Below are 13,099 nucleotides of genomic sequence, written 5' to 3' on the forward strand. Positions count from 1 at the left end.
GAGCAGTGCAGGGTGTGGAGGTGGAGGCGCAGGGCCAGTGTGTGGGGAAGAAGAGCTCTAGGAGCAGGGCAGGGAGAAGGAGAGAGGGGGCAGGCAGGGGACAGGTGTATAGGGGCTTAGAAAGCCTCCAGATTGGAGGCTCAGGCCCCAGTGTGTGGCTATGGAGTGGGGGACAAAGGGCAAGCAGGGGTGGAATGAAGCCTTCAGTAATGTACCTGCCTACCCAGGGCCCTGCTTCTCACGGGGCATGAGGGGGTCTCTCTGGTTGTTGACCGGGAAGCAGAAGGTAAGAGGCCACCCCCATTTGCACCAGGCCTTGGCTTCTCAGCCCATCCGGTGAGGTTCAGATCCAATTAGACAGCTCTCTGAGTCCTCACCCTGTGGCAGCCCAGGATGCTCTGGTAGGCGGCATCAACCTGTGTCCCCCCCATAAACGGTGCGTCTTACAGTCAATCTCGGATGACAGAGCTCCGCTGTCGTCCTCCGTCCTCCTTTCCATCGGAGATGGTGACGCCCAGAGGTTAAGGCCTCACCAAAGTCACACCGCCAGTGGGTGTCTACATTGGGACTTGAGCCCAGCTCCTGAGATTGCAAGCCCCACAGTAACACTGCGGCAGCTGCGGACAGCAGGGCCTGGTGATGGCCAAGCCCCAAGGACAAGCCTGGGAAAGGGGATGGGGCTGGCTCTGGAATGGGGCAGGGGGGATGGAGATGGAGTGAAGGACGCTGAGAGTGGAAGCAGAAAAGGAGCAGCACGGAGGGTTGGAGAAGCTTTGAGACAGAATTAGAGGTGTTCCCAGGAAGACTGGTAGAGTGTCCCAGCAGGGGTGTAAGAACCTGGGGCTGCATCTTCCCACAGCATGTTCCTGGGGCAAGGCAGTAGGGGCCTCTTGCTCCCATCTCACAGGCGAGAAAACGGAGGCAAGGAGAGGTGCACACCTGGCTTGCCCAAAAGCCCATAGGAAGTTAGGGCCCTGTTAGACGCCGAGGGAGACTTTTCCCAATCTGCCGTGGATGATGAAACAGAGATGATGAGAGGGGAAATGGAGATGGAGACAGAAATCAGGGCTTCATCCAAAGAGGGAGGGGAAAGGGGCAGAGGCAAGGGGAGAGCCTATCAGTGGCAGAGACGGTGGAGAAATGAGGCCCTGACGCCGGCTCCAGTTACCCGCAGGCGGCATCACCTGCCCGGCGTCACGGAGTCCCCGCGCCTCCTCCCGCCCGCACAGACCCATCCACTTGAGCTGCTCCGCAGCCCGCTCGCCCTGCTCCCGGGGGTGAGGGACGAGGGGAGAAGGGGCCGGAGGAGGAGGAGGGGGCGGTGCACGCCTCCTCCCCTAGGCTCGCGAATCCGCAGAGGCCTCCTCCGCAGCCTTCCGGCCCGCCCCCGTCCCCTCCTCCCCCCCGCGCCCGGTGGTACGTTCCGGTCCGCCTGGCACGGCTGCAGTGGAGGTTGCTAGAACCCACGCGGAGGAAGGAAGAGACGCAGGCAGGCTTCGGGGACCCCTTCCCCGAGAGACGGCACCATGACCCAGGGAAAGGTACCGGCATCTCCCCCGCCTGCACCATCCTCCATCCTCGGGCTCCTGGCTCCCTGTCATCCTGAGCGAGCTCTCTGGACCACTCTAGCATCCTCCCCCGGCCCTGGTGGAAAGGCCCTCTGTGGTCCTTGCTGAAGTCAGAGGACCAAAGACCCATTTCAAGGAATGGGTCGGGGCCTCTTCCTGCCCACCAGGCTCACCTCTCCTCCCCTGACCCCCTTCCACCCCTTTGACATCCCAGAACCCTGCACAGACGCCCAGCCCCCTTAAGGAGTCAGCCTGATGTCCGTGTGTGTGCATGCGTGTATGTATGTATGTGTGTGTGTATGTGTGTATGTGTGTGTGTGGAGTACCTGTGTGCTCACCAGGGTGAGCTGTGAGGGGCAGTTCCTATCCAGCATCCCCTTCAGGTCCAATCCCAACCCTGACATTAGCTCATCTTTCGCACCATCCACAAAAACACCCCCCCACCCAAACCCCTGTCATTATTCTACATCTGGACACATCAACTGTGGTTAGAGGGTTACTATGGCAACCCTGCATCAGGATGCTCTAATTCTTGTTTTGGTTTTGGCAGGGCATGGGACTAGATGAGACCAGATGAAACGTCTTTTCTCTTTTTTTCCAGTTCTAGGCTTAAAATGTAGGGGAAGGGTTTGGGCAGAGGCTTGGCTGGCCCAGTAGGGTTATGTAACATCAGCAGCCTGTGGAATTATACAACCACCGGGGCCTGGGGCAAAGGGGGAGGGTCCTGGGGCCTTCTGCTTGGGGTACTAAGGATTGAGCTGAGAAAACAGATAGGGACCTCCCTTACACTCCCCTTCTTCTTTCTGAGAGGAGCCTCAGAGCCAATGGCAGCCTTCCCTGGATTCTCAGACCCTCCTCTCCCTGTTTTTAAGCTCATACGGCCTCAAAATGATGTCATTGGGTGATACCACCTCCTGCCATTGGGAATGCCGGACGAGCGCGAGCGTGCGTGTGTGTGTGTGTGTGTGTGTGTGTGTGTGTGTGTGTGTGAAGGCCCAGGAGGCTCCGGGTGATTGAGTGCCAGGGTGGGGGCTGGTGTAGGGACCAGCTTGGACAGAGCTGAAGTCGGAGGTGATCATCCTTTTCCCAGGCATGAGCGCTGGGTCTGGGCTCAGAGGACCTCCTTCTGGGGCTGGAAGGTGTTTTCCTGGGCCTGACTCTCCTGGTCTGGCTGGTCATGGAGGCTGGGGAGTGGGAGGGGAGCAGGGGAGCCAGGACCCCATTCCCATAGGCTTAGGCTTGGAGGCCCTTCCCCAAGGAGGCCTGGGGGGTATTCACTGTGGGGAAAATGAAAACTCCTCCCTCTCCGGACCCTCCCCTCAACTCCCTACCCTCACCTCCACCAGGCACTTTGCTGACCCTGCTTCCTGTTCCGCCTCCCCTGCTGCTCGCCCCCAGCTTACTCACAGGGTTTCTAGTGATGGACTAGACCAGTGGTTGGCAAACTCATTAGTCAACAGAGCCAAATATCAACAGTACAACGATTGAAATTTCTTTTGAGAGCCAAATTTTTTTAACTTAAACTATATAGGTAGGTTCATTGTTATTAACTTAATTAGGGTACTCCTAAGGCTTAGGAAGAGCCACACTCAAGGGGCCAAAGAGCCGCATGTGGCTCGCGAGCCGCAGTTTGCCGACCACTGGACTAGACCCTTCCAGTTCAGTGGTCCTCAGGGCTGGGTGAGGACAGAGATCTGGTGCTTGCCTCTGACTGGCTGCCTCAGCTGGACGCACCCTGCAAAGAAGGGACTCCTCAGCCTTCCTCGGTAGACCTTGAGGTTTAACACATTCTTTCTGGAGGCAGATCTAAAGCTCAGTCCTTTTTGGCTGTTCCAGTTTTCATACCTACCCTCCACCCAACCTGCCCTTCTCTGGCGACATCATTCAGGCCCTCACAGCTCATGTCCTCTCTCCAAAGCTAAAGGTGTACATTGTGGGGCAGGGGTCACATCGGAGTTAAATGGACTTGAGGTTTCAACCTGCCATGGGCAGGTTTTCCCGGGCCTCAGGGTCCTCATCTGTAAAATGAAAAAGGGGTTGAATTCGATGCCTTCTGAGGTCCCTGTCAGCAGTGATTCTGTGATTCTGCTCTGACTCAGGGGAAGGCTGAGATTCCAACAGGATGAGTCCAGAACAGGGCCCTCAGCCAGGGCCTCTTGCCCTCCTTCTGCCCTGCAGTCCCCGTTCCTCTTCCTCTTTTCTCCCTCTCCTCCCCGCTCTGTTCCCCGGCTTTCCCACCCTCACCATCCTTGGTTGTCTGCAGCCCAGCAGCAGCGGCCAGTCCCAGTGGATGGTGCCTGGGCTCTGCAGCCCAGTGGCCACGTGTGACAATGTGACCTTGGGCGAGTTATTCTTCTCTCTGATCCTCCGTTCCCTCGTTTTAAAACAAAGGTCAACATACGACTAGCAAGGTAGCAGGGAGATGAAGCAAGAGAACCGTTCATTCAATAATACTTTTAAGGGTTTACTATGTCCCAGAACCCTCTTTAGACCCCAGAGAAACAGTGGACCCATACAAACCCAATCCTGCCATGGGAACCGTGACCACCAACGGGGAGGGTCTCTCCTAAGAATTTTCTCCTTTCTCGGTTCTTATCCCAGCTCCAGTGTGTGCCTGGCCAGCCCTGACCTTCCTGGAGCTCAGTTCTCCCATCTATAAAATAGGGAGACACCCCCCCCCCAAGCTTTATTGGGATATAAGAGGCAAATAGAAATTGTATATATTTAAGGTGTAAAACTTGGTGTTTTGATATACATTGTGAAATGATCACCAAAATCAAGCTGTTCAGCATGTCCATCACTCCACATCGTTCCTTCTATTTTTGTGGAAAGAACTTAGATCGACCCTCTCAGCAGATTTTTAAGTCCAACATACAGTATTGTTAACTATAGTCACCACGCTGTGCATTAGATCCCCGAACTTCTTCATCCTGCATAAGTGACACTTTGTACCCCTTGACCAACATCTCCTCATTTCCCCCATCTCCCTCCCAGCCACGGGCAACCACTGTCCTACTCTGTGCTTCTGTGAGTTCGACATTTTAGCATCCACATATCACTAGGAGCATGCAGTCTTTGTCTTTCTGTGAGTGGCTTATTTCACTGAGCACAGTGTCCTTCAGATTCATCCATGTGGTCACATATGGGAGGATGTCCTTCTTTTTTAAGGCTGAGTAATATTTCACTGCATACATATGCAACAAAAACAGGGAGTCTTGTCTTCACCCCGCCCTTCCTAGTGCAGGGGACAAAGTACCCGTAAAACTCCCAAAATGGAAGGGAAGGCTTGGTGAGGAGGGCTTGGAAGGCACCCTTTCCCTGGTAACCATCTCTCTCTGCCTCCACTCCACAGCTCTCCGTGGCTAACAAGGCCCCCGGGACCGAGGGCCAGCAGCAGGCGAACGGTGAGAAGAAGGAGGCTCCGGCAGTGCCGTCAGCCCCGCCCTCCTACGAGGAGGCCACCTCTGCGGAGGGGCTGAAGGCAGGGGCCTTCCCTGCAGCCCCTGCGGCTGTGCCTCTCCACCCCAGCTGGGCCTATGTGGATCCTAGTAAGTCCCTCAGCTCCTGAAGGCTGGAGCATCGGGGGGCGAGGTGGGCTCACATGGAAAACTGGGGTGGGAGGAAGTTGCCCAGAAATCGGTGCACTGGATGGTTGTTGTAGGAGGCTCTGTGGGCAACGGTTTGGGGTTTGGAGGGCTGTTCTGAGGACGGTCCAGGAGGACGCCATGGAAAGGGAGACGTACAATGGCTGCAGTCAGAGTGCTGTTGGATGGGGATGTGGGGATTTTTTTCCACGCGCCCTGCTAGGGCCGAGGGGACAGATGCGGGGAGGAAAGCCAGGGGCTGGTCAGAGAGGCTCTCCTAGAAGAAAGGGTCACAGGAAGGCAATGAGGAGAGGACAGGGTAAGGGCAGGAAGGAGCCATCTGATGCTGGGGCTGCCACAGCCTTAGCGGGGGTGGCTACCTGTGAGTGGGGTGCAGCATGTTTACTTGTTAGCGGATATGAAACCTTAGTGGGGACACATCACCAGGGAGGCCCTAGGAGTGTTGGGGGCCAGAGACCTGAGGATCCACGGCACCCAATACTCTCCTGTCTCTCTCCCTTTCCCCAGGCCCTTGTTGGGGGCATGATGTGGGCGGGTGTGTGGGTGACAGCCTCAGTGCCCCTCACAACCAGACTCACCCAGGCTAGTGCCCAGAATTGTAGCTGGTGGGAGCCCCTTTGTTAAGTTGAGCAGCCTGTGGGAGCTTTGCCTCAGGGCTGGGAACATATAGCTCCCACGAGCTGTAAGGAAAGGCCCCTTCTCAAATCTTCCTCAGCCCCTTCAGCCTCCTCAGTAGCCCCTCAACCCCCTCCCCCACCCTGTCAGCTCCCCACCCCCACCCCCAGCAGAATTCTAGAAGGGATCCCAGGGACAATGCCTCAGACGGCGTCTACTCACAAGGAGTGGTCACCATGGTCCACACCACTCGCCACAAAACCCCTCGTCCTAGACCCAAGCAGAACTATGTGCTTGTGTCCAACAGGAAGGCCAATAAAGGTCTGGTATTTGGGGAGCCCTTCCCAAGCCTCAGATACCCACAGGACTGCTTTCTCTCTTCTTCTCTCCCCCTCCACGGCCTGGCTAGTCGGGCCTTGGTGGGGGGATACAGACAGAAAGAACATGAAGAAGAAGTGAAGGATGAGAGAGTGAGGGTCTCAGGCCCCAGGCTTGCAGTAGGCCCACCTCTCTCCCCTTCCTCTTTGCCCATTTCCTGGCGGCCAGGACTGGCTGCCTTAAGGAATGTTTTCCAAGCAGTTGTCAGGCCAGGAAGGCAGGTCATTGCAGTCAACATGTGACAAACATTTACTAAGTGTGTGCCAGGCACTGTGTCTGGCACTGAGCTCATTTCTGGGGATGTGTCCATTTGCAAGACCTGCCCTCACAGAGCTCAGCCAAGGAAATAGACAACTACCATACAGTGAAACAGGCGCAGTGGTAGAGGCCCGGGCACTCACCTAACCTGCCTGCTGTCAGAGAAGACTTCCCGGAGGAAAGGGCATCTGCGCCGAGTCCTGAAGAACAGCGTGCATTATCCTGGTAAAGAGGCAGGGAAGTGAGTGTTCCAGGCTGAGGAGTGGGATGTGCAGAGGCCCAGGAGCAAGAGAATGCACGGCTGAAGAAATGGAGGAGGAAATAATGTGCAGGGAGGGCGCTGGGGGCTCCTGGGAGGCTGTGGGGCTTTGTTAAGGAACTTGAACTTGAGTGAAAAGCAGTGGGAGCTGTCAAAGAGCTTGAAGCAAGGCAGTGCTGTGGTCATCTTTGAAAGGCCAAGACGGAGGCTGTTACTGTGAAGGGAACAACGTGGAGGACTGATGGAGACAGTGGAGGGGGACACAGTGGGCACGTGAGGTCCCAGGAAGGGCCCAGACGAGGGGTGCAGGGGAGAGGGTGGCGTCGTCCCCATCAGGGGACTCATTTCCCTGCCTCTACTAGGATAGCTCATGCCGTTCGTCAAGACTCCAGGCAGATACCCTTTCCTCTCGTGATGCCAGAGCCACAGGCGATCACTTTTATCTCGTTTCATCCCCATGAGGTGGCTTCACTGACCCACTTCATAGAAGGGACTTGGGAAGGCTGGTCATTTGCTCAGGGTCACACAGTCAGTCTTAGAGGAGGAGCCACATGTGTGTGTGTCTGACAATGGAGCCCATGCTCTTCTGAAAGTCTGAGCTCTGGGACCAGCCTGCAAAACTTCATTCCCACCCACACCCCACTTCTTGCCCTGTCCTGGCTTTACTTCCCCTCCAGGAATCCCCCAGCCCTGGTTCCCAGCTGGATTGCCAGCGGGTTCACCCATCCAACTGGTCCCAGTGTCCACCCCAAGGGCCTCAGAGCAAGCTGGGATCAGGACCCTGGACCCTGAGATGTGCTGGGTAGCCCTGAGATTATGTCTGTCCCTCTCTGATTCTTTGCCACAAGGAAGCCTGAGTGTCCAGGGAGGCGGTGGGGAGACACAGGAGGGAAGGGGCGAATTTGTACGGCAGAGCTTCATGTCCAGAGAGCCCCAGCCGGGTGGAGGGAAGGGGCAGGGAGATGACAGTTCGTCCTCAGGACTCAGAACAAGAAGGATGAGAAGCAGCTAGGGAGAGAGATCTGAAGATGGAGTGCAAGGTCTGAGAATGGGGCTGGAGAGAAAGGTTTTGGCTGGTCCAGAGAGCCAGTTTGACAAGCGGCAGCTCTGAGCAGGTGGAGGTTGGGGCCAGGGTTTATATGTATCGGAGCCCTCATGGTCCTCCCCCGTCCCCCAGGCAGCAGCTCCAGCTATGAGAGCGGTTTCCCCACCGGAGACCATGAGCTCTTCACCACCTTCAGTTGGGATGACCAGCAAGTTCGCCGAGTCTTCATCAGAAAGGTAACTGCCGCTCCCCAACTCTCCAGGACTCGGGGGCTGGGTGTGGGGAGCTCTCTGCAGCAGAGGCCACAGTCTGTCCCTCTCTCGTGATGCCAGCTGTTGGGAAGTGCTTCCTTAGATCCCCCCACTGGCCCTGCCAGCCCTAAACATGTGGTCTCTTCTCTCCAGATACTGAGAGGCCCTTTCACTATGGGTGTGGGTTCTGGACCATCTTTACTCCTTTACTGGGTCCTGGATCTGTTCCTGTGACCCTCAAGAAGGAGGACAGAGGGCACAGGATGTGGTCTGGAGAGGAGATTGAGTCACAGGGAATCTCGGGCCTCCCTGAGCTTTGCTGGGGACCTGAGCCTCCCTGGCCTCAAACAAGGAACCCCTTCCCCCCACCCCAGGTCTATACTATCCTGCTGATCCAGCTGCTGGTGACCGTGAGTGTCGTGGCGCTCTTTACCTTCTGGTGAGTTGGCATTGGAAACCAGCACCTGTCAGGGGCTGGCCATGGCCTGGGGGTGGGGGTGGGGGCGCCCAGACCAACGTTGTAGGGCAGTGGGCCTGCTCACGCCTGGAGAGAACCTTAGAGAGTGCACACGCAGGAGTCCTCCATTCAGGGTGGGGGGACCTGGGGCTTTCTAGGCCTCTCTCAGGTCCTCTAGCCTCACACCCAGCACTTCTGAGTCCCAGCCTGTGGCTGTGGCTGGGCTTCCTGAGCCACCAGGGGTGCATGCCTCCTTTCTTTCTCTCCAGTCCTGTGAACTGGGGTGGGGGTGGGGGGCAAGTGCAGATGTTCGATCAGAAATAGAGACAGAGGGTAAATGTTTGTTCTTTTTCCCTCCCTCCCTCTGCAGCGACCCCGTTAAGGACTATATCCAGGCTAACCCAGGCTGGTACTGGGCCTCCTAGTGAGTATATCCCAGACCCCCGGTCCCCAGGCCCCTTCCCAGAGAACCCTCAGTGGCACAGAGATGGAAATCTCTGTTGATAGAACATAAGCCCATGGCCTCGTCCCACCCCGTAGGATGTGTTCCCACAAGTGTGAGGCCAGAAGGCCCTTCTGAGGTGTTTAGGTCTTAGAAGGGGAGGAGGTGGGCATAGGTCTGATGCCCACACAAGGAGGGAGGGGTGGGGCTGGGGCCATGCTGGAGAGACTCAGACCTGGGCTCTGCAGAGAAGGAGGAGGAGGACACCTTTGCTCACACTAATAATAATGTTGCTCCTCTTATTAATGTTATTAATGCTAACTAATTGAATTGTTAATTATAGGGTACCTAATAAGGGATGAGCATTGTTCTGTGTGCTTGCTGTATGGTATTGAATTCATTCCTCAAATCTACAGGGTATGATTACCTCAGAAAACTAAGGCTCAGAGAGGTTGAGTAATTTGATCAAGGTCACACAGCTAGTTCGTGGCTGAGTTGGATTCAAACCCAAAATTCAGGTTGAGGCTTGTGCTCTTAATCCCTCTGCTTGGCAGACTCCCTTCCTCTCGAGCCACTCAGCTCCTGGCTGTCCTCTTTAAGGAGTGTGGCAGGTAACGTGAGCAAAGAGATTTGACGGCGTGGGGTGATTCTGACCCTCCTACCTGGGCCAGGAAGGAGTCATCCTACACAATTCTCTCACCAAAGTTCCCTTCAGCACCTGCTGTGAGCCCAGCTCTGTTCTGGGGCTGCTGGGGAAGGTAGTGGGCAGCACAAGGCAGCATGTGGAAACCTGGCTGTCAGAGGAGGGCCGAGGGGAGGTGTGAGCCTGGAACACTAAACCTCAGTCCACAGTGGGGCTGTACCTCCAAGAGTGGAGACTGGAGTGGCTTCAGCAACAGCACGGCAGTGGGACTGCGTTGATCCATTTGGTAAATTAGAAACTAGATTGTCAGAGGGCCAGAGGCTGCAGGTAGAGGAACCTGGGATATCTCAGAGACGGTGCGGACTTATGGGATAGAGGCGCCAAATGCCCGGCCAAGCAGCTTACACACGCATGGGCCGCCCCAGGCCCGTTTCTGGAAAGGGATCAGGTGGGGACGTGGGCTCAGCTGAGCCTGCTGGACCAACCAAGCCAAGAACAGCCCCAGAGTGGACCCAGAGTTGATCCAAGCCCGCCAAAGGCTGATAGGAGGGGGAACTCCTTCCAGCCTCTGGGGCTCCTCAGAGGAGCAGAGGAGTGAAGGGATGTCTCCGTCAAGTTGGGGGTCCCAGGGGAGGAGACATTCACACCCAGAGCCTTTCTTGGGGCACAGGAGAGAGGGCCTGTCTGCAGACGGGGCAGGAGGCATGCGTCTCGGGGAACTGGGAGGCACCGTGTGGTGAAGCTAATGAGGCCCCAGGGACTGCCACCCGGCCGGCTCATGCAGCAGGTTGGCATGGCTCCCAGCACGTCAGCACCGCCAGGCAGCCTCGGGTGTCCTGAGAGCTCGGGAATGGAGTCCCCAGGCCCTTCGCCGGGCCTTCTACCGGAGGGTCTACAGGACACTGTGCCCTGAGCAGATGGTGGCAGGGGGGCAGCCCAGACCTAAGCAGGCTCAGAAGTGGGGGCAGAGCCCGCCCACTGAGAGTGGGCACGCGTGCCTGGCCTCTGGATGGTGAGCTTATCCAGGCCTCCTCAGCTGCTCAAGGCAGAAAACAGAGAGGCTGTCCCTGGCTCAGGGGTGGGCGGGGAGAAATAGGAAGCGGCACGGGCCCTGTGCTTCTCAGGGGGTGTCACAGTGCCTTTGAGATGCTTGAGCATCCCACCTAATGCTGTGCCCTTCTCTGCAGAACAGCAGCCTGCCCTGCCCCTCCTCACCCTTCCACACCGTTCACCTGCCCCTGCATCTGCCTCCTGGTCTGAGACCTAGGAATCTCACCTCTTGCAACATACTAAGCCCTTAATAGCAATAAGAATAAAACAGCTCTCTCTCTCTCTCTCTCTCTCTCTCTCTCTCTCTCTCTCTCCCTCTCTCTCTCTCCCTCTCTCTCTCTCTTTTTTAATGTGTGAGGCGCTGTGCTAAGTACTTTACAGATATTTTCATTTGACTCTTACACCAACCCTACCGAGGCAGACAATATCGTTATCCGCATTTTACAGAGGAGGAAATTGAGGCTTGGAGAGAAGTTATTGCTTCTGAAGCCACATTTTTTTTATTGCACTTCCCACTCTGCTGACACCTCTCCCTCCCCTGCTCATGGCTCAGGACAGGGGAGGGGAGGACACTGGTGCTGGACGCTGGCCTCCACCTGAGCTACACTCCTCTGTCCTGATGCTCTGTAAAGCTCTGTAAACAGACCATGGCGCCAGGCCAGGCCCTGGGGCCCAGGCTCTGACACACAATCAGTCTTTCTCTCACTTCCATGACTCATTTTCCGCCCCCTGGGAGGGCAGCCTTCTAGCACCCCTGTCTGCCCCCCCCCCCCCTTACAGCTTTCTTGAGGCCCTAGGGATCTCCCTCAGTGAGCTCTTGCCTTATTGTCTGATTGCTCCCTCTGAGCCATGGCAGTGGGAATAAGTAAGAGCTGTGGGTGGGGATAGGGGAGCCAGGCAGAGGAAGAAAAGGCAGAGACCAGAGCTTGGGAGCTGACAACCACATTACAATAATAACAGCTCCAATCCTCAAATCCTTCCTCGTGCTGGCCCAGTGCTAAATGCTTGATGTGCATCCTCTCATTCAATCCTCGCAGCCCAGTGCGTTGGTACCAATATTCCTGTTTCCAGAGGACGAAATGGGGGCTCTGCAGTTACCTAGTTCAAGGTCACGTGATCGTAGTGGCAGAGCTGGGATGTGAATGCGAGTATCGGGCTCCGGGGCTGCACCCTCTCCCCTTCTTCCTGACCGCTGGTCTGAAAGGCTGAGGGGCTGTGAGCCAGAGCGAAAAGGAGACTGGGCCCCTGCCCTCAGGAGGCTTCCACTCTGGCCAGGGGACAGGACCCACACCCAGGATGCACGTAGACAAGGCATTACTACGTGTGTTGCTGAAGCAACTGACTAATGACTGAAGGGAGTCCCAAAGAGAGCCGACGCCGGCGTGTTTCTCAACTGGGGCAAGAGATTCACTGCCCTTCATGGCGCAGGATGTGCTCACCAAATCCAGTAGGCGTGTCTCAACCCTGCCTTCCCTGTCCTGCCGTTCACCCACAAATCCTTAAAGATCACCTGACCAGTGCCAGGCCCTGGGTTAGAAGGTAGGAATACAAAATGACTAGGTCACAGACTGGCCCCCAGATGGTACACCTGGGGTCAGATGAGCAGGCCCGTGGGGTGTGGGGGTGCGGGCTTCGGGTGAGGTATGCGCATGGCACACAGGAAGCCCCTCCAACCCAGACCTCCAGTGTCCTTGCCAGTTGGTCCTTTCCAGCAGGAGCACAGTGTGAGGCGCAGAGCGGGGTGAGAGGGGAAAGGCGGGGCTGGAGCATGCTGAAGGGTGGGCTGGAGAGGTAGGCAGAGTGGATCAGGCAGGGCACTGCCAGGTCTTTGGGAATTTTAAACAGGGAAGTCCCATGATCGGATCAGCCAGTAGCTTGGAGGGTAGAAGGCAGGGCTGGAGGCAGGAGGACCAGAGGCAGAGAGGGGCCCACCAAAGGGAATGGAGAGAAGGGGACAGATTTGAGAGCTGCCTGGGTAGGAGGATCAACAGGTCCAGGCAATGCAGTGAGAGTCAGGGATGATGCTGAGGCCTCTGGTTGGGAAACGTGGAGGGTGCATGTCTTCTGCACCAGGGATGCAGGAGAAGAGCAGGGAAGAGAGCGCATTCGGGTCTGACCTGTTGCGTTTGGCGCGTGTCTGGGTAGCCATGTCTGCCCAGTAAGCAGCTGGGTATTCAGGTCTTAGGTTGAGAAGGAAAATCTAGATCAGAAATATAGGTCTGTGAGTCATAAACATTTGCCTAATAAAGGAAGTCCTGTGGAGGAGTGAGCCCACCTGGGAAGAGCATGAAGGGACCCTATGCGTGGAAGGAAGGAGCCATGGTTAGAGATACTCTGAAGGAGACTGAGGAGCGGCCAGGGAGGTGGGAAGGGAACCAGTGTGGATCATTGTGGATCCAGGGAAATGACGAAGAGAGCAGAGGCTGTGGAGAAGTCAGGGAAGAGGTAGGCTGACGAGTGTCAGTTGGACTCAACAAAGTCATAGTATTGTGGCAAAGCCAGCTGTCGTCAAGTGAAGCTGGGGGTGG

At 56.4% G+C, this 13,099-nt stretch overlaps 1 protein-coding gene across 1 annotated transcript in view; it reads left to right on the forward strand.

The window, feature by feature from the left end:
* Positions 1 to 1,239: 1,239 nt before the first annotated feature.
* FAIM2 (Fas apoptotic inhibitory molecule 2) overlaps positions 1,240 to 13,099 on the forward strand; it is a 31,159-nt gene continuing 19,299 nt past the window's right edge. Inside the window, exons 1-5 of the mRNA XM_070410271.1 lie at positions 1,240 to 1,541; positions 4,921 to 5,116; positions 7,861 to 7,964; positions 8,354 to 8,418; positions 8,807 to 8,860. Coding sequence (XP_070266372.1) covers positions 1,527 to 1,541; positions 4,921 to 5,116; positions 7,861 to 7,964; positions 8,354 to 8,418; positions 8,807 to 8,860 — 434 coding nt within the window. The 5' untranslated portion in view covers positions 1,240 to 1,526. The remainder of the gene's footprint in view (positions 1,542 to 4,920; positions 5,117 to 7,860; positions 7,965 to 8,353; positions 8,419 to 8,806; positions 8,861 to 13,099) is intronic.

This window comes from Myotis yumanensis, unplaced genomic scaffold, assembly GCF_028538775.1.
Source record: "Myotis yumanensis isolate MYYU_CA2020_CCGP unplaced genomic scaffold, mMyoYum1.0.hap1 SCAF_3, whole genome shotgun sequence".
Lineage (NCBI taxonomy): Eukaryota > Metazoa > Chordata > Mammalia > Chiroptera > Vespertilionidae > Myotis > Myotis yumanensis.